Below are 21192 nucleotides of genomic sequence, written 5' to 3' on the forward strand. Positions count from 1 at the left end.
CCACACAATTATGTGTGCATTTTCTCAATGATTCTTAGCTTTCTCTCTTGCTCACTCTCCATCTCGATCTGGGTATTGAGGTCAAGGGAGAACGACTTTAATGACCACAATAAATTTCTTCGCAGTCACTGTAAAAAATTTCCGTCTGCTTTTACTGTGAGTAAAAGGAGGTTTTCCGGTAATATTTCCGTGTTATTTTTTCCTCCATCTCTCAGCTCAATTAATCATCCTTTATTCTGAGAATATTATGCACGGAGATAGGAATCAATTAAATAAATTGTGAATTATGTACGCAAAGGCTGGTGCTATTATCCAGCTTTATATTGCAGGTAAACATTTCGCAGAAATGCTCTCAAGAGTTAAGCTAGAGCATGGCTTTAATTGGGTAGATGTACATAGGTCATAATGAGGTATGTTAATACAATTTATTAGAACATAAGGTATTTTACATAATCTTGCGGAAGATCAAAAGGAATCCCAAACATTTCGTAGAACGAAGGATGCCTAAATAGTATTTCCCAAGAAGACTTTTCATAAATATTCAGGGCGGAAAATTAAATAATTAGAGTAGATTACTAATGCAATCAACTTTTCCTGTTTCGCCTCTCTCCGTCTCACACGATGCCACTTGCCATCCCTCGGGGATCACGGCAAAGAATGGCAATTGTGGGTGTGTGGGAGGGAAAAGTGGATAAAATGCAGGAAACTTTCACCACTTCTTCCCTCGCGTCACATGTCAAATGACTAAGGAAAGTGTGTTTCTTACCTTTCTCGAAAGTCTGGAGTGCCTCCAGCGGCAACCAATGTCTCCACAATTCTCCGAGACGATGGAAATTTCCGCTCTGGCCGTCCTCATGGCCAAGCACCGGAAACACGAATTGAGACGGAAATGTACGCCCCAGCAATTCTGTAATGTTGCGCAAGAGATCCAAACGATGTGATTCCAAGGAACGTCTCGTCGAGTGCGACAAACCATCGCTGCAATTTGAATAGAAATCGTGGTGAAATTTGCAAATCCTCCAAGGATTTTTGCCCAACCTCCCGACAAATCACACTATCTCGCCATGCATTTCAAGTATCGCTGAATTTGATAGCATCTCCTGGCAATTGGAGGAGTACACTTTCTGTGCTACTGATCCGCACACTGAACCCTCCAATTGAGCAGAAAACGCCAATATTGTGTGAAATAATGACTCTATTTTGGTCTTTTCGCCCCCAGCATTGTATTTGCAAGTTAGAAATTTGAGAGTCAGAGAATCGTCAATGCGGTTCATTGATTTTCCAAATTTCGCACAGAAAATCCAAGTTGAAATGTCTTTCTCTCTATTTATGCTTCATTAAATTGCATGCAAATTTGAAAACACCAATTTTTTTTCATTCATTTACATTTCTCAGTATAATCCCGCAATATTTCAATTTACATATGAAATTCATTCAGATGAAACTGCAATGGGAAATCCAATTATTACGAGGAATAATAGCACTGGACGCTTTGTATGGAGAGCATATGGAAAAGCACTGCAATATCGTATGAATCAAGTTTGATGAAATATTTATTGCTTCTCTGCATTAAATATACTCCATCAGTGTTATCAAAGGCATTCCGTGGCCATTTGGTGCCACGTAGCTATTCATCGTTCGGCACAAATTTGCATGGGAAAACCATCTCTTTCCAGTTCAAATCCATTGACCGAGCTCCTCACTTTTTACTGATCACCTTAAAAATGCACCTGTCTTGAGAAGTTATTTTGCTTCTACTATTGAAATATTTGCCAAACGCTTTTGTTTCCCTCTCTGGTTTTTATTAGCATTTCTCGAAGGCAACACTCGGGGAAGAATCTTTTCCGATGGAATTCAGAGAATTTGGGCATACGAAAAGGGTTGGTTGGGAGTAACTTTGGCATTGACAAAAGCATTCGGTTTTCGAGGGGTGGAAGAAAACACGTGTAAAGTGAAATGATGGTCGATGAAGTGGAAAGGCGGGGAGGAAAACTAAAATGATTGCGAAAACCAACAAGCGAAAACATTAATACCCGCAGGCACATCTCTCTCTCTCTCTCTCTCTTTCCCTACCACCAGCGGTGGTATCCTCCAAGGGGTAGTATTTGCTCAAGGATCCAAGGGCGGAAAAATCTCCCTGGCAGGAGATTTCGGGGATGCGGTGCCTCAGCGAAATTATTATGGTGTCTCATTAAGCAGCGGCAGCAGAGGCAAATTGGCCACCATTATGCTCACTCTATGTACAGAGTGTATTATTTTATGTGTAGTCCTTGGTATTCCATTGAGAAAATATTTAATATGATGATTACGATGAATGGGGAGCCGTGGAGGCGACATGAAGAATGGTGCATGATTGGGGCAGATGAATCTGTGGCCACTCACCATTTTTATTGGGCAAACCACCCACGGCACCGTAACTATTCCATTAGATGGAATATCTTGTGCCATTTTCTTTTATTAAATTAATTTCTGTTTTATTTTCCCCGGCTAAATGGCCCAATTGAGTTTTACCGCCACAGCAAGCGCCAGGAATGGGCGCACATTCAATTCAATTCAGTGCGGTCCTTCCGGAAAATCGATATGGGTGAGGAAAGATGTTTGTGCAGGAAATTTTCGAGGAATCGTAGATAAATGATCTGATTTTGCCTCGCAACGCATGTAATGAAATATTCAGAAAAATCTCCCTCAGAGACCACGCAAAGTAACTTCGAGACTTTTTGTTTGCCTTTCGACTTCATCATTTTTTCCTCACCGCCCAGGGATTTCTCGCCGTGGGAGATGCTTTCGTTTTGTGATGAAAATGCCGCTCGGATTCTGGGAAGCGTCGTAATTTCTCCACAAGGCAGTGTCAGACTTTCTGTCCATTAAAGCCGGAGGATCGATATTCAATTACCATTCCAGCTAGGGAAGACTTTAAAGATGAATATTGGCTAAAGTTATCAGATCGGGTGAGATCAAGGGTCCTTCGATTGCCGAATATCGCCAATGAGAGTTTCTGCATGGGTTGAAGGACATGAGTGAGCGACGATAAATTTCTCCATCTGTTGGTGATGAATTTTGAGCGATTGCCAAGAGCAGCGCAGAGACCAGTATTGGCTCATCAGAAGAGACATCCTTCAAGCCACATGAGCCACTTTGGCCAGTGGAAGCAGTTGTGAAAAAGAGCCACCCAATGTGAATGATACTTTGGCAGAGTTGAACATAAAATGATATGAAAGTTTGAACTTTTTCCCTTCCCCGGAGAATGAAAATTTGCTGCAGAGAGAGAGAGAGAAAACTTTACAGTGTGGGGTGGTATAATGTGAGGAAAATGCCAAGTCGCCTCGCAGGGAGAGAACTATTATATGGGTGAAGCCATCAAAGTGTAATGATTTTCTGTGCTCTTTGCCAAACTTTTGGCTTTGTTTGAAAACTTGTCTAGGAGACTTTTGTACAACGACTCAATATTTCCAATGTCGGATCATCTCTCAGGGTGAGTGTGATACAATCGATTGCATGTTCCAGGACGACAGGGGACAATTCTCAGGTTTGGAAATTGCATGACACAAAATGCATAGTCAATTTCTTGATCATTATGATAAGAATCTCTGTAACGTTATTTTCACCGGTTATGCAACCTACAAAGACCCTCATCGACATTCCAGACTGATTCACAAGGAAATTTGATGGAATCCACTGATTTTAATATGGATCAGTTGACATCAGAAGCCATGAACGACGAGGAAGGACACAAAAAGCACTCTCAACCAAGTTGTGTATTAAGTCAAAATTAAACTGCGTTGGCCAACTCTTCCTCGATCGCATTTCAGTCAAATTATTCGATGAAATTCCTGGAAGGTCCACGAAAACTCCCCCTTGCAAAATTCGTATCCTGAGATATTTTTTGCACTCATCGAAGTTCCGCTATTAAAACCAGAATAAAGAACTAAAATTCTTGTTTATATATTAAAGTTACTAATTTCGCGGAAAAAACTTTATGTGTACAGCAAGCGTGCCGTGAAGCTTTATAAACTTTTCCTCATATTGGAAACTTGTCTAGAAGTGACTGCAAAACTTGTACATAAATACATGATGAATTTTCACTGTTATGCTTGCAGATGATAATTGCAATTCTTGTCTCTTATCTTATGAGATGACAGCAATTAACTCCCATGTGTATTTAATTGCAAGAGTGGAAGAAGTGTATCAAGTATCTCTTGTGAATTGCACGAGACTTTCAATTGGGAACAACATGTTGAAAATGAGAAACTGACAAATTCCTGAGATTTAAGACATTTTGTTAGCATCTCATTACAACTTGTAGTTTCTCCTACTCAGCAACAAAGTTCCTCACAAGTACCTCCAAGTGAAATGAATAATTCTCTTATTATGTCAGACACACAGAGAATAAATCACTTCTTTTCCTCCTCTGCACTCTGTAGTCATTGTTTGAATTTTGTTGTCTACTGAAACATGATATAAAAGAAGTATTCAAAATAAATTCATATATCATTTTGAAAATTTCAGTCAAAGTAGAAGACAATTTCTCTCAGTGTGCCGAAAAACACTTTCAACTCCACGTCGTGAAAATGACACTAACTTTTTGCCGTGTTTGTCAAAAAGCGGAAAATCCTCTGGATACATCCAGAATAAATAAGTGAGAAGTGTCTCATTCCCATGCACTTTGCAGCAGAGAAAATCGCGTAACTTCAATTAGTAGAGCAATTTTGAAAATTCCGGAAATCACCCTTCCGTCCATCCTTCGGGTCAGCTGTAAAAGTGGCGTGAAAATGGGCTACTTTCAGGCTGGAATGCCAGTAAATTGTGTGCATCGCGTGAAGCCATGTGTGTGTGGGGCAGAAAGTTAGTGATATTCTGTGGGCGAAAGCAAGGGATGAATGTTGCATCAAACTTTAAACAACTAAATACAGTTTTGGAGTGGCGCGCGGGTCAGGAGCTAGATTCAGTGGAATGGAATTAAGCATGAAAAAAGCTCCTTCATGGACACAAACTTTTCTCCAACTCTTTTTCTAACATTTCAACATGCCTTTCCCCAATCTCTCTTTCTCTCTCACTCATTTTGTGCATTTTAACTCAATTCCATTGCTAGGAAGAGTATAAAAAACTCTTGTCGTTCTGCCTCTGAACATCTCCCTGTTGAACAGGCGCTTTTCCATGCTCTCCCGAAAGGCTTCGTAAAGTACAGCGAAGCAATTTAGTAGAGAGCGACTGATTAAATATCAAACGGCTAAAATCGACACGGCAATAGAGGGGATTTTGATGAAAAGTCCGAGCTGTTAAATTGAATTTGGATGTGACAACTCTCGCTCGCTACAATCAATGGAAATTATTTCACTAACTGCGAACAATTGTTTGAACTCCGAAGGGGGTGTCGAGTGAGTTGATAAAAAAAAACTGTGCGGACATGTGAAGCGACACCCAACAATTCATGGACTAGGAAAAAGAGCATGCACTCTATCAGGGAATCCTCATCCTTCCCAGGAGCACAATGAACACTGCAAAATTGACCGTGAAGCAGATTATTTGTCACACACTTGCATGAGTATGCCAGATTTGAGGGGCATAATTCCAGAATCGAGTGTCGTCCAATTAATCCTGCCACAGAGATTCACATCGCCAAATGAATCATTAATGAACATACAATTGTGAGCATTTCTGATAATGGCAAAACGTACGTTGACAAAGATCCCTTTACAGCATTATAAATGATTCTAAATATTAATATACAATAGAATATAATAACATCTTCCCTTTGGATGGGGTGCAAAATGATATTGTTGAGCGGAAAAAATGATTCTGTATAATAGGTGTAAGAGTAAAATGGCAACAAAGAGTGAATTTAATCGGTCTTTTTTCACCCCCTGGTGAGATATTCTATGTATTTCATCAAGCAAAAATTTTTAAGTAATTGTTCTCCACTTGCATTGTTCCCATAGCAAATGTACAATATCACCATTCTGCTGTAAATTTACAAAACAGCGATGGAAAGTATAAAGCGCGCATTGAAAACCATTTTTGCTCAAAAATTCTGCTCAGCTCTGAGAAGAGCTTGAGCAAAAACTTTTTATGATTGTATATAGAATAAAATATATAGTATAGTGCGAGCACAGAGGGGAAGAAGAAAAGGAGTAGAATATTGTGTGCACCGTGAATTTTATACATTGTTATACGAGAGGAAATGTAGTTTTAATTTCATTCCATGTCACAAGTGATTTTCTTTTCCCGCTCTCTGTGTCACATATGTAATTTTCTTCTTCCAGCCCCGAAAACTCCAATTCAATTGAGTATTACTTCATTCAACTTCTCTTTATATTGACATGAGATGGATCACATATGAAGGCAGAGTTGAGGCCATTTTTTCTCGTAAATTTCCACACGACACCCGAGAATAGATTTAAGTGCGAAATGTTCTTCACTCCTATCTATGCTGCCCTCAACTCTGTCGGCAATACAAAAGCGCTCAAACATGATTCGTCTGCTTATACAATTTTCTGCCAATTTTTCCACAGTATTCTTTGCAATTACCCCACTGCAGGAGGAGAAATAGTGAGTTTCGCATTTGAACTTTGCAGATGTTCTCGCGCGCGGTGGAGATAAATTGGAAGAGTCTCTGAGTGAGTGGTTTGTTTAATTAGACACCCAGGGATTGAATTAAAACTTGTACATGCGAATCCGGCTGGAGGTGGCGCAGGGCTAATGCTAAATTCTTGCCACTTACACCACAAGTTCTCAACTCACGCCCAACATGGTAAGTGCTTATAATATCTTAATTAGATCTTGTATCTCGCAACAATACGCCCACCCCCACGTCGGAGGCAGACACATCAATCTCCCAGGGCTTTCTCTCTCGTGCTCTTAGCCGATATACACTCACCCTGTCCATAGGACAAATTCCACATTGTCGCCCTGGCGGGAGCGCATCGCCTGCGTGGCCGACTCCAGCAGACTCCATGGACTATCACAGCTGTAATCACCGAAGCGACCCGGCACACTCCTCGACGATCCCTGGTGGTGCTCGCTGTACCAGCAACCTGCAAGTGAGTGTGGCAAATTAACTGGCACATTCGCAGGAGCTATTTATCTGGCTCCGCCAACATGACTAATGGACTCACTCCTGAGGACGTCACCCCTTGTCGAATACGCCGGATCGAAGTGCAGATCGGTTATGTGCCAGAAGTACCCTGCAAATACCATTTCAGATTTATCGACTGAGCTTCACAGGCAAGTGGGGCACTTTTTGCCGCCATGCAACACTTTAATTGAGAACAGGAGTAAAGGAGTGCAGAGGAAGGCGCTCTCTCATCTCTCTTCGCATTCCCAATCACTGGCAATGACGAGAAATCCTCTCACGCTCCACATTGTGTACTAACCTTTTCCAAAATATTATAAATAGAACACGTCCCCTTTTCGTGCAAAATGTGAATAAACAGCCATGTTGCAAAATTGAGTGTATTAAAATTCATGAAATTGTTATTAGGGAAATTATCAAAATTGCATGTTATTACCATTAGAGGGGATGCAAAAGCTTTTAGCCATGTGACCTACATTCGACACAGTTAGAAAACGAGACTTACTCTACACTTAATTTTCCGATTTATTATCCCATCGTTTATTCATCGAGCAAGATGAAGTGGGAAGAACTCTGGTTTCATCACACAGGAAACATGTGAACTTGGATATCTAGTTTAGCATTCAATTTAATTTTGGCAAGTTAAATTTCGCTAGCAATGTTAACACGAATATTCTAAGACAGAACAGTGACAAATCACGATGAAGGAAAGTGAATTTTATTTTATTATCTTCGCTATCATGTTAAGATATCTTGTCAAATTCCATAATTACATACACATTCTTATTGCAGAGTATAGTCTTTCTAAAGATCATGATGCTGTAATATTAAATTTGATTGAACCCGAACAAATGAATGCTATTAGTGGAACCACAAAAGCCTTCACCCTCTTTTGTTCATCAACATCCCGTAATGAAAGATTTCGTTGAAATCTCATCAATCTCTCCGAATGATTCAATTAATTAGTCCACGAGGTTTCCATTCAGATTGATAAATGGTCTCTAAGGTGATGACCAAGATGGAGAAGGTAGAGGAATCATTGGTAATGCAGATATTGCACTGAGAGTGTGCGTCTTGCTTCAGAAGCCATCACTCGGAGCATTTATTATGCGAATGAGATGAATGGCAGTGATGTTGGAGAGTGACAATAATAAAAATGTTTGAAGTTGATGTATTGGAACAATTTTATTGGATGCACTCTAAGAAATTGCCATTATGTGGCTTCCAATGGAAATGTGATACAGTGGAGTGTGAAGATGGGGTGAAAATTCATTTTATGACACACTTTTACATCACTGTTGCGAATTTCATGGCTCTTCCCACACTCGCACATTCATGCATATTAATATCGGGTGGGAGATGCGAAAGTGGTGCGGCATCCATATTCCATTCGTATTGATTTGGTGCCCCGAGAAAGTGGCAAAGAGTTCTCCAGAGAGACATTTGGGAATGCGGGGGAAGCGGAAAGAATCAATTTTATTATGAGGAAATACCAATAAAATTTAGTGTAACTTTAACCATCTTTCTCTCCTTTGAGCCCCACGGGTATCGTCTCTATGCTATTTCCGCTTCACTGAAGAAATAAATGCCATATCGATTTCTTAAGCTACTGTAGCCATCAATATACAATTGGGAGCTTTCTCGCAATTCACATGTGTATGTGTGTGTGTCTTATCAAAGAGATTTTCAGGTAGGTCAGCAACCTCTTTTTGCTCTATCTCGCTCTCTGATTTTTCGCAAGACGCTCCGCAACGTGAATTTGAGGGTGGTGGAAATGCGCAGAAAATAGACAAGATAAATGCGACAGTTTCTCCCACCCTCGGAGAAAATTCAGACCCTCGAGCTTTTTCCTGCGAAGTGTGGTGTGAATCCCTTCAGGACGGAAAGGAGGCGTGGGATGCCTCCTAATGATGCCCCACATCTATTTTAAATGGATTATCCACTTGTATATCGTCTTTCTCGGGGAATTTACATAAATGCAAATGATAACCCACTCGTGACCCCACACACGCCCGCTACAACACAGCACATAAATAAGCTCCCACTGTTGACCAAGTCACGAAAATCCGAGCAGTTCGTGCTCGCGGGGCTCGACTTGATTAAATTTGCATTTTGCCATACATAAACGAAAAATTCAATTAACATGTTAAGTTTCATTCTAATCGGCAATCCCAAAGATTTCCTCCAACACTCCAGATTTGTCCAATTCGTCAAGTGAGAGCGCCCCAAGCATCCAGCTGACATTTTCCCTAATTGATCCCCATAACCAGGAATGGCGCACGTGTTCTTTTCTGCCCCTCCTTACCGATTAAGACCAGAATTAAGAGCACAATAGGGAGACTTTCTAGGGTTGGAACGCAGACACACAGCTGTTCAATGGGCATACATTTGACGTTGAGGAATTCTTTCGGATTTAAACTTAGATTTGGTGCCAGTTAACTCTTATAAGAACTTTATGTCTGTCCGTGTCTTCGTCTGCGCACGGTTTCCTGCATTCTTTGCAAATATGACATTGAGAGTGAACATCGCATGGCAAAGAATAAAGTGACATGAATGAATGTTGCTCAATTCCATTCGTTCTGACACTCTCGCTTCAAATGTTTATAACATTTCTGCACTCTCTTGCCAGATAAACATTTCACCCACATGCACTCGTGCGATGACAATAAATTTATAGTGAAAGCTTCCTCAAGCCAGGTGGTGTCTTTCATTCGCTTTCACCCTTGCACAGCTGTATATTAATATTTATCGATTCTCTCATACTCTTTCCCTTTTATTCTCGGATCAACGGATTCTTTTGCTTATCATCCGAGATTTAGAGGTTTGAGGGCAGCCGAAAGGAAAAACTTCAAGCTCGATTGACATGTGGAATTCCATTGAATTTTCACTCTGTTTTGCCATGGAATTCTCGTGGCATTTCCCCTCGGCCAGGACGGATAAAAAATCGTCCTGGCTGAAAAGGAGTTGCGGAAAGCATTCCCAAAGTGGTCAGCAATCTCAATGGCTGCTTCGTACCCTCGAGATCCTCATATCGAGAGAATTTTCCCGAAGGAAAAAGGGGCCCTTTTGAAGGAATTTCCATCTGTGTTTGCCTGTGTTATGCAATTTGTCATTGAATTTATCGTCGACTCAATAAATTGCGGGCTTCTCTGGCGGAGGGTGGCATTTTTTCTCCGCATCAAATGGAAATTCTCTCATTTCTCACAAGGACCTTTCTCCACACAGCCTCAATGTTTGCTCGGGTGACAAATTTGTCTGGATTTTTCATTGCATTGACATTTGATATGTTAGTAAGCACTGTTCCTATATAATTTCCAAAGTGCGCTTCGTAATTAATACGAAAGACGATGAAGAAACGTTTTACTGTAATTAATTTACTTTTGCTCAAAATTCAAGTTACATTTCTGTGCAGAAAACTTGTCTGCAGTCCACAATTAAGTGAAAACTTCGCCATTGAGACATTTCTTGCTTCATGGTTGGCATAAATTTTGCTTCGGTGTGGCGATATCCAAAAATTGCGGTGGTAACATTCTGTGCCACTATATATTTGATTTGGGCGATAAAAGCCCAAAACTAAAACTATATGTATCTTGACCTCGTAAATCATAAGCAAGTGACTTGTGCTTTAATCTCGCCAATAAATCTGCCCTCTGCATGCACGTTCAACAAATGGGTCGGCTGAGTGTTTGCACAATACACCAATAAACACTGAATTGCGATTTGCCAGTGATAAAAGAAATTATGTGGAAAATGTACGGGCCTTATGGTGAATTTAATTCATCCCCGTAATCCTGTGATCAAATAAAAATTCCTTCCCTTCGGCACATTTTTCCATTTCTCTGACCTTTCCGTCTCTTTCTCCACCATTGCGGACAGAAATGAAAGAGAAATATTTTCTTTGCCATTATCTGCAACAAATAAATCTACCTTCGAGGCAATGGAGAGTGAGAGAGAATTCAGCAGAGTGCTTATTTTGAGGAGCAAAAAGCTGGTTTTTTTTCTATTAAAATTGTACTTTTGTTAAACATTTCTTGTGTATTTAATTCAGGAAGAGGAAAAACATTCGGCAAAGCCGAAATAAAGTGCTGTCAGAAGCAAAAGAATGGAAAAACAATTGTAATTGAAGGAGTGTTTGTGAACATAGAAAAATGAGCTTTTGTGGACAGTGCACACTTTTGGCCCTCTTTGAAAGAGACATTCAAAACTTTTTGAAAAGAAAGAAAATTGCGTGATCTGTTAAAATGACATGAAATTGCAGTTGTCGAATAAAATTTTAAGGTAGCCATAAATGATGTCATGACCATTCATTTCAACTCTACAATCGTCCATATATTGGAATCATCTGCACTTAACATTCTCACTCCAAATGTCTTTAAAAACTCCAGTTCAGCTGCACAAAAGAGTTTTAATGAAACACTCTATATGAAAAATCAAATGCAGATTCTGAACTGAGAAACTAGACTCCCTCTGTGAAACGTTAATTTCCAAGTGTCGCCCCACAAATTGAACTGACTCGTGATTTTTTTTGCTCGCCATTCTGGCTCATGCCAAGGCGGAATTCGATGTGAAATTCAGTAGGTTGGGCGCTTCGGAAGAGAGTCTGTGCACCCCTCCGATTCACTCCATCACAAATTACAGACGATGACAGCCCAGTGAAAAATTACTATTTTCCAATTTCATTTTTCACTTTCACATACATTTACTTTTCAACGTCTCCCGGGTGAATTTATTCTCCGTGAGGCACTCAATGGTGGTTTAAGCTGTTATTTATGTTTTCCATCTTTTGCGTGATTTCATAGAAAGTCTGAGGAATATGCAATACTTTCATGCACTTGATGGGGAGTGTGCGGTTGAGACTCCCTCTGAGTTTCTAATTGAAAACCTTGTTTGAAACTTTAAAACACAGTAAATCTACTTCGATATCTGAGCCGCTCAAGATGTAATACTTCACAATGGATATATTTTCAAACTCACAACATTAAATTCAATATCAATATGAACTGAAGCTCTTAAACTGGGCCACGAACCAATTTCATACTCGGATAAGTACCCCTTGAGGGCAAAAAACCAGAGAAATTTGAATACATCTCAAATTTAATGCTCCACGAGACTCAATCCTCCATGTCTCCTTTTTCTGTATTTCTCTCTTTTCATTTTCCATTTAATTGCTTCAAACATGAATTGGGAAGCGTCCGTATTATCTGGGGCCTTATAAATTGGGGATTTTCTGGGGTAACACCAAGAATTTACTCACACTGTCGATCGCGAAAGGCACAATTTAATAAGGGACCCAAGACTCTGAAGGTATCATTTCACTATTTATCCCCTTTTCGTCCACCCACGGCGTGCGAGGATAAGAAAATTGTTCGACCGTGGAGACTCTGTAGGCCGGATAAAATCCCCTAAATTTGGGAAATTGGAAATTATGATCTCAATCTCTCCTTTCACTTTCACCCACACCGTCCAATGTTTCTCTCAACCACGTTTCTGCACGAGTCTTTAGGGGGTCATGAGGCAGCTTATATTTCCCACCCTAGTGGAGTGGGTGGCAGAATGTCACGTGAAAATAAGGTGAACAGACATCACCACAATCTTAATGTGTGTTATTGGCTTTCTATCACATGGCGAGAGACTGCCATTGGGGTATTTTTACGATGATGTACAGCATTGAGGAGAATTTCATACACCGCATCCCATCAATCATATTTCGCAAATACTATAGCATAGACTTTGGGAAAATATCCCCAGTGTCACAGATAAGGAACTTTTCCATTTACCAAAATATCACTCACTCCCCCAGAAGTGCGTTATTAATATAAGAGAATGTAGGCTGAAAGCATCGTCACAAAGTCAACATTTTTTGCTTTAGTGGCAATATTGAATCAAAATTAATCAATGAGTAGGTGAATTGATGTTAAAACTACAGATCTATTTAAAATCCAGCTCTGGATGAAAATTAATTTCCAAAATTAAAATCTCCTCAGAAGAAAACTTCACGAATAAAACCACCACAGCAGCGTGTGTATAAATTGAACAAGTGGTAAGAAAAGGACACAAAGTAAAACTCCATCACGATTAAATAGCATGTTTAGAGTAGAAAACAGAAACTTCTCACTGAGCTTGGGTGAAATGAGTCGGAAAATTATGGGTTAGCGGGAGAGACTTTTCCTTGTGCTGCACCAGAAAAAAAGCGCCACAACCGAGTTTTGTTCATTTCCTAAATTGCTTAATTCCACTCTAGTTTCCAAACTCAAAATAAATCTCCAGTTTATCGAATATTTATTGGTTGGTCGGATTCTAAATTCGGATTTTCCTCAATTGGCCCATATTGAAGTGTTTCAAAAATCATTAATTTATTTCACTCGATCTCTCCAACCAAAATTAACGTTCAATTTAATATATTTTCCACCACAAGATGACATAACAGCGATGCTCCGAATTTTGCAATAATGACAAATGGATAGAATATATTTTCAGTTAGAAATTGCAAACATCTGACTTGGCACAGCGTGCAGACTTAGAGAGGGACAAAAATTGGTCGGAAATTGACACTTTTCGGCATTATTGACAGAGACACGAACTGGAAGCTTCCCGAAAACACCCTTGTCAATATTTTGCCCAATTTTTTCACAAACACCCCCACCATCGCCTGAGGTCAAAGTTTTAATTGCGAATTTTCCCAATTATCAAAACTGCACAAATGTCGTTTGGGGTGTTTTCACGTCGTTCCCTGGCATTTCAACTTCTTGCTCACACATTCACTCACCCAATAGAAGGTGTGGGGTGTGTGTAATATGTGGAAATATCCTGGGTGAGGCGAGAGCAATGTGTGGGAGATTTATTGAAAATGAAGGAAGGCAGAGGAAGGAAAATAATAGAATTTTCTCGTATAAATCAGCCACGCAGGAAAAGAACTCGAGAAAGCTCAATTTTCATGTATGCGGCCATCGAACAAAGGTGTTTTTTCCATAATACGAAAATCTTCTCTCATGCCCTTTGTGCTCACCGTCAATAAATAACGAGTCATTTTTCATAACAGTGCGTGATTCTCACTCTCCAGATGGCCAAATTACGCCAAAATATCAAAAGCCCGCGCTCGCAAGATAGGTGAGGGAGAGAGAAAGAGTTTTCCGCTCATGGAAAAAAGGGAAAAGACCACCCAGAAATTAGTGAGAGAAAATTTCCGCTTTCAAATTAAACCGTTTCGATGTACGTGTTTTTGTTTTTTTTTTCACCCAAACCATCCATCGCGCGCCCAATCCACTTCAACCCCATCGAAAATGTGACGATGAAAAAACAGCGAAACACAGAAGAGTCCCTCGTCATGTCCATCGAGCGATATTTAATGAAGCTATATCCATTATTACTCCTTTCTCCTCTCCATTCGCCTAAGTAAAAAATATCGTAACGCAGAACACATCGTGCCTCTTGATGTAGACACCACCAATTTCGGCCGAGGAAAATTGTGGAAAAAGGGTTCGATGGTGCGAGGCTATTAAATATGTAAAATCGATTTTTATCTTTCCTCTCTTGCTCGTCTGTCCTGAAAACAAGTTGTCCAAAGGCTTGATTCGTCTGTCTCGTGTCTTTCCAATTCCCTTAGAGAAAAAACAAGAGTAAAAAACAAATGAAATGAACAATAAATTTTCAACAAAGTTGCTAAACTCATGTAGATTTATTGAAGATTCTTTTATGTAATTTGTAATGCGAATTATTATCTAAGAATTCTAAGAAGAACAATTTACAATAGAACCAATTTGGAAGACTTTATTATAGCATTTTGCGAGAGCTTCCGAACAAGACTAAGAAATTATGCAATAGAAATAGACTTATGCCATTTTCCATATATTGAAACTTGTCTCTTTCAGTTTGCCATGAAATTTCTCTCTTTGAAATGCATATATAAAATTTGATTGTTTTCCTATAAAATATGGGATTTATTAATTTTCTCTCATAAATGTTTATAAAAGTTTGATTTTGGAATTTGAAAGCCACAATCAGGTCATATATTATACAACTATAAACTAATTTTTGCTTTTGCGGCCATCAGTATAATCTTGAAATCGCAAACCTGAGAATTTTTCTGCAAACTTGTCGAAAAGGCTTTAATTAGATTTGGCAGAACTTCTTCCAGAGTGGCGAATCTGAATTTGTGATTCATGGTTGGAATCTCAAGGAGGAACGCTTTGGAAGAAGTTGCAGCAAAATTGCCAGTGAATCGTGGACTGAATTTTATTTTTGTCTCCCCTTAGGGAGTTCAACATTGTTTGAACTTTAACCAGCTACTTCCTGGGGGAGAGAGACGAGGCCGCAAGATCAAAATTTAGCGTACACTTGAACCCCATCAGAGGATGACATTTCGATGATTCTGGCAAGGACTTTGGGAAGGGGTAGAGTGTATAAATTATAACGTGATGTCATGAGATGGGGATTTGCATAAAAGGATGTGTCGCTCCTTCCATCAATAGAGCGTCTCCCTCTCACTCAAGTCCTGGCCCCATCTTGATCCCCATGGCTCCGTGTGTGTCTCAAGACTTCAGATGAACACCCTGGAGATTCACACGCTGCCCCACTTCCACGGGCGAGAAGTTGAGGAGAGTTTACGTAATAGTGAGTGCGAGAGAAGGGGTGAGTTTAGGGAAATCTTTACTTCTTGAACTTGTCGGAGAGAATGAGCTCCAACATCGATGATGGCATGAAGTTTTCCAACAAATATTTGAATTGGTATTTCAATTTTCCATATATTTCGTACTGTTTCTCCATCCCTTCAATTTATGAGTCGTCAACTTCTCTCTCATTTGCATACTCCTTGAGCTCCATTTCTTCGTTCGCATCTGCCCAAAAGCCATTCCCATACTTTCATCGTCGAGGTTTTCTGCAATTTGTCTCGTAGGAGGAGCGCTTTTTTTCCCTCTCAGCACCCACGCATAAATTACACAATTTCATCTGTTAACAATTCTCAGAATTTTTATGTAAACAATCCGCCGTCTCTTAAAGACTCGGGGCACGTTAAAGTCCCATTTTCATTATACGGTAAATTATTTCAGGTCATCAATTTATGTAGCCCGTATTGTTTGGAATTAATTCCAATTATAGGCAGAAAAAGTGAATATGTCAATTTTTATGGCTCAACGTGTCTCAGTTGGCCTTTAATCATTGCCTATAATTATGTGAAAAATGAGAGACATAACGCATCAAAATTAATATGGGACATTTATATTGATCAATGGGACGTTTGGGTGTGTTTGCTTCTGATGGTTTGTAATTTTAGTGCTCATCCTCATTCCATCCATTCACAATGGCCACCCCAGCGGACTCCACCGGATTAAACTTTACGAATTAATACCGAAAATGTCCCAAAACACGTTAAATTTTAAATATACCCGTATAGATAGGAAATTCATTTTATCCCCTAACCGCGGGAGCACATATGATGCAACTCTCTAGGTATTATTTATTGTATTTTTTCATAATTTCGATAATAAAAAAAAAATACAATACGATTCGAGTTGATGTTTTTGGGTCAGTGGAGAGTGTGAGACTTGGTATTGCGTCGAAACAATCACGAGAAAAGTCCAAATGTTTGTGCAATAATAGTAGTAATTTCCGAATGATGATGACCCATGGCTATCAGAATTTCTGAGTTGTCACTTCGGATATAAGTGCAGGCTGTCATGATTCCATGTGGAATTATCGATTAGGACAGTTAAAGATGATTTCCATGTTCAGGCGAATAGAATGTCAAATATGAAACGAAAAATCTCATCTCTCCACTTATATATATTCATTTAAGGTCAACTTAATGAAAATGCTTTAAACCCCTAACTAATCTACCCATTCTGCACAATCTCTCGCTCACATTCTTGCACAACTGCAGTTGGAATTTCGCGCAAAATCCCTGTTGGGATAGAGTGTTCCATATGAAATCGTTTAGAGGTATCAGACATTCAATTAATCTGAGTGTAGTGCTCTGTTCAGTGGTCAATCGCTCTCTCGAGGCGGCTTCACCCAACAATCCAACATGTGAAGCTCCCCACAAAATACTTTCACACCAAATATTTCACCTCCGGAAAATGTGGAAACCTTCCACACCATAACACGAGAACACGTGAGGTCACACGAACGAGAGAATTGCTCAAAATTCACCCCTAATTCCATGTAATTTATTCAATTCTTGAGTCATGTAGTCGAAGAAAATTGTGCTGAGCTAGAAAATCGCAGAGTGAAACGCAAAGTCTCGATTTTTATATGTTATTCTAAAGAAAAAAAAAGCAACCCCAGAAGGCGTTTTCGTTCTGAATTTCTTATTCAAAGCATTTTAATTATAAATTTTGAGATGAATGAGTTATTTTCAACTTTTGTGTATTAGTGGCAAAATTCTATACGCTTTCAAATTTTATACCAAAAAGACTTCATTGTGATACATGATGGAATATTTGAGATGAAAATTGATTTGTATAGTATCTACAAAAAAAAATTTATACAGAAAAATAAATATTTGTTCACTGCAGGGCGGAAAAATAACACATATCCATGAAAACTCGTTGCATTGCTGGCAAGAGATGTATTTTTTTTTAATAAAATTTCCACACTGATTATTTTGGAGATTTTCGTACAACAACAAAAAATGCCATTTATGTAAAACGAGAAATAAACTGGATGTTTTTCTACCCTTAAAACATTTTGTAAATCTGACTAGCAATTTCAACTACATCGTCACAAGTTTTAGCATAAAATAATAAATGTTCTCGCAAATTTCATTAATTGTACGGTTGATTGATTGGCATGATTGTTATATATTTTCATCAAGAGTCAAAAGACATATTTCAAAGAGCAATGCCGCAAATCAACGTGCATAAATTGATACGTCAATCAAGAACTGCATTTTAAGCAGATTTAATTTGAATTTAAATTAGTGAAAATGGTGAAAATCATTGAGCACACTTGATATTTTTATGGAAATGAGAAATGTGTAAATTTGCATATAAATGAAGAAAACGTGAAAAAGATTCTATGATTTCAGTCAAATAAAAGATGTTTTATTCACAAGTATCTGTGGTTGTTCGGAAAATTGGGCTTTTCACATCCACATTTAAATAAATAAAATGGAAACGTTTTTGTCTAGTTCCCGGTATTAAAGCAATCAAACTAATTTGAACGAGTATTTATCCGTAGTTTCCTCTCGAAAATCCTTCAACTTTTCTACCCTGTAAAATTGCCAAGCTTTTGTGATGGAAAACTCCCACTACACCCTGTTGAGAGAGGATGGAAAAAATTCCGCAACATGTCATGTGAAAATGCTACAAGTTTCACGGAGGATTCCGTTTCACGTCACCACCGGAGGAAACTTTCTCTAAAATTCAAAAATGTCTCATCCTCCAGGGATATGCTAAGTAGCACTGTGACAGATTTGGGCGGAGTGCGCAGGGAAGGTATGGTATATTGTATATTTTTGGGGTGCTTCCAAAGGCACTGCCAGTGAAGAAGTTGATGTGTCGAAAAGCGATTTGGCGACGATAAAAATTCACCAGAGAACCTCAAACATTTGTCTTTGCGCACTTTCTCTGGCGGAAGCGGGAAAAAGGAGATGGTGGGAGTTTTGCGGGTGTGAGGTCCTGTGGGAGAGGTTAAGAAGAAAAAAATGGCTGCTAAAAGGTACAATAATTACCAATTTTTGCTCTCGCTGCCGGAAGTCGCGCCACGATGAGGAGCCATATCCATATAATTGAGGTAATACTGAAGGTGGCTGTAAGTGTCCTTTGGAGGGTCATTTTGGAGCTTTTCATGCCTCTGACGCCCAAGCCAGGCGGCTGCTGGCGACGCTGCTTCTCCAACACTATTTCAATACACGGTATAATATCCCAAATACACACGCGCACACCTCGCGAGGGGGCGGTGGATGTCTTTAAGCAGTGTCCCCTAATTTAATTTCTTAATTTTAATTAATAATCCACCGTGATGTTCTTTCACATTTTCTCCATAAGCACATTTTCCCAAGACGTGCGCCTTATCAGCACAATGAGACGAGGCTCTGGATGGGGCACATGACTCTTTCTCGTTAATATTAATCACGTCTTTAGGACGTGCCACACACTGCCGACGAGTTGATTTGAATTATTTCGGGCCTGGCAGCAGCGATATTTCCTATTATTGCAGCATTAATTTCTTAAAACATCCCATCACTCGGCCATGTTTCTCACACTTTCCATCCACCACCATCGAGACATCACATCGAAACACCATCACCATCCGGTTGTACTCGCCTTGAGAGCTTGGCAAATGGCTGAGGAAATGGCAATAATTTACTCGATGAACTGGATTTGTTTGGTAGACAAAATGAGAAATCCTCGAGGTGTGATAACTCAGAGAAGGCTCTCTCACACACTTATGCTTTCCTTAAATGGGGAAAATCCCCGACAAGAGAGCAGGAAGAGTGAGAAGGGAGAGAAGCGGAGGAGACGAGTTGAGAAACAGCCCAGAATATGCTCAATTCACTCTATTCACCATTTATCACAATGTATACTGCACATTTGTTTTTATTTTCATAATATTCAGTCTCTCTCGCCTGAAAAAAGACAAGCCCAGATGGTCGGAAAGGGGAGCAGAGCGCTCTGTGAAGGATGTAGGTCAAAATGGGGTGCGTATGCCCAAGAGAGGGATAAACCCATAGAGCAAGAAAGCTGAGGTCGCCGAATTCCCCTGAGCTTAATTCAATATCCATATACGATCAACTTTAATGGACTTTAGGAGTGTCTTTCAGAGTGATAAATAAACATATATTTTACGCTTTGTATGCCAGTGTTGATTTAGAAGAAGAAAAAAGAACAAACAATGTAAGATTACAATCAGTTTAGAATAAAAAAGAACAACATCTGACACATCTAACAAATCTTTAAGAATTCCACCCTTATCCAAACTCAATCTCCCCCTGGGATCCACCCTCAAAGAGCCTCTGTGGAAAATTTCATTGTCGTTAATATTGCTGAAGCATGCATCAAACTCCTCATAAATGGTGTTTATTATTTAAAATGCCGCTTGTGAGGAAAAAGCAGAAGAAGTTTCTGCCCCCGAGGGTAATTTTATATTGGCGGCTCCTCGTCCTTTGTAACTCTCGCTGTCTCTGTAAGTTAATCCTTGGGGTTGTTGAGAATTGACGAAAGGAAAGTCCTACAAACAAGTGGTTTGTGTTGTAGGGCGAATCATTCTGTCGGCCTCTCACGAGTTCACTCTCAATATTGAATGAACGGTGAACAAAGAGGAGTATTTTTGGACACTCCATCATTTATTTAATGTCCCTTCGGTCCGATGGCGTTGAGGCGTCTTGGACATGTTTGCGTGCATCAAACAAATAATGGAAAATTGAAAGATGCGCGACGGATAGACTGGAAATGATGTGCCATCCATAAAAATCATCAAATAGGTTACAAAAGGTTATTGAATAGCAGAATAATTTTTCTAATTCAACACACATACACACCGTGTTTGTGCCACGAGGGAAATATCCCTGTCACAATAATGCCATCCACTTTTATCACCTTCAGAACTGTCCTGGCAAATGTTGATTGAATATTTGCGAAAATATCCGTAGGGAGTGTGCAGCCAAATTAAAATTCACACGAAGTAGCTTTCCATGCCATTGATATTAGCCGCAGTAACAATAAAAGTCGACTATTCACACTGTGTGATGTTGATTAATTTAATATTTAACAACATGAACAACTTGTATGTTTGCCATGTTACACACCCCCCAGTGCGCTTCCCACTCCATCGACTCCATCCGTGTATTTTCCACGGTACTATTTGACGATGGGGATTTCACTGGGGCTCTGATGATCGTGTCGGAGAACAAAGTTATGTGCGGGGGAGGAAAAACGCCACGGTGTGAGTCGTACGTGTAGCTTCGAGAGAATTTAGCACTCTTGAGATGTCAAATGCACTAGATAAAATCACTAATATCTCAGATTTCATTTGAGTTGCATTCTAGTCTTGAGAGGAGAAAAAAACCACCCCAAAACTTGACCACAGAAAATTACTCTCGACAAACTTTAATTGTTGCATAATTGGTGGTTTGAAATTAAATTGAAATTCTTCTTCATGCTTACCCGAGAATATGGAAAGTTTTG

At 39.5% G+C, this 21192-nt stretch overlaps 1 protein-coding gene across 8 annotated transcripts in view; it reads right to left on the bottom strand.

The window, feature by feature from the left end:
* LOC132260224 (acid sphingomyelinase-like phosphodiesterase 3b) overlaps positions 1 to 21192 on the bottom strand; it is a 43878-nt gene that overhangs the window by 19215 nt on the left and 3471 nt on the right. For 6 of the 8 annotated variants that reach the window (XM_059758212.1, XM_059758213.1, XM_059758217.1 and 3 more), the window contains exons 2-5: positions 18738 to 19352; positions 7113 to 7181; positions 6875 to 7031; positions 767 to 978 (exon numbers count right to left, since the gene is read on the bottom strand). In XM_059758212.1, coding sequence (XP_059614195.1) covers positions 767 to 978; positions 6875 to 7031; positions 7113 to 7181; positions 18738 to 18855 — 556 coding nt within the window. In that variant the 5' untranslated portion in view covers positions 18856 to 19352. Of the gene's footprint in view, positions 1 to 766; positions 979 to 6874; positions 7032 to 7112; positions 7182 to 18737; positions 19384 to 21192 lie in introns of all 8 variants that reach the window. The other 2 variants (XM_059758215.1, XM_059758214.1) reach the window with 1 other exon arrangement.

The sequence above is a fragment of the Phlebotomus argentipes genome, unplaced genomic scaffold, assembly GCF_947086385.1.
Source record: "Phlebotomus argentipes unplaced genomic scaffold, Phlebotomus argentipes genome assembly scaffold_18, whole genome shotgun sequence".
Classification (NCBI taxonomy): domain Eukaryota; kingdom Metazoa; phylum Arthropoda; class Insecta; order Diptera; family Psychodidae; genus Phlebotomus; species Phlebotomus argentipes.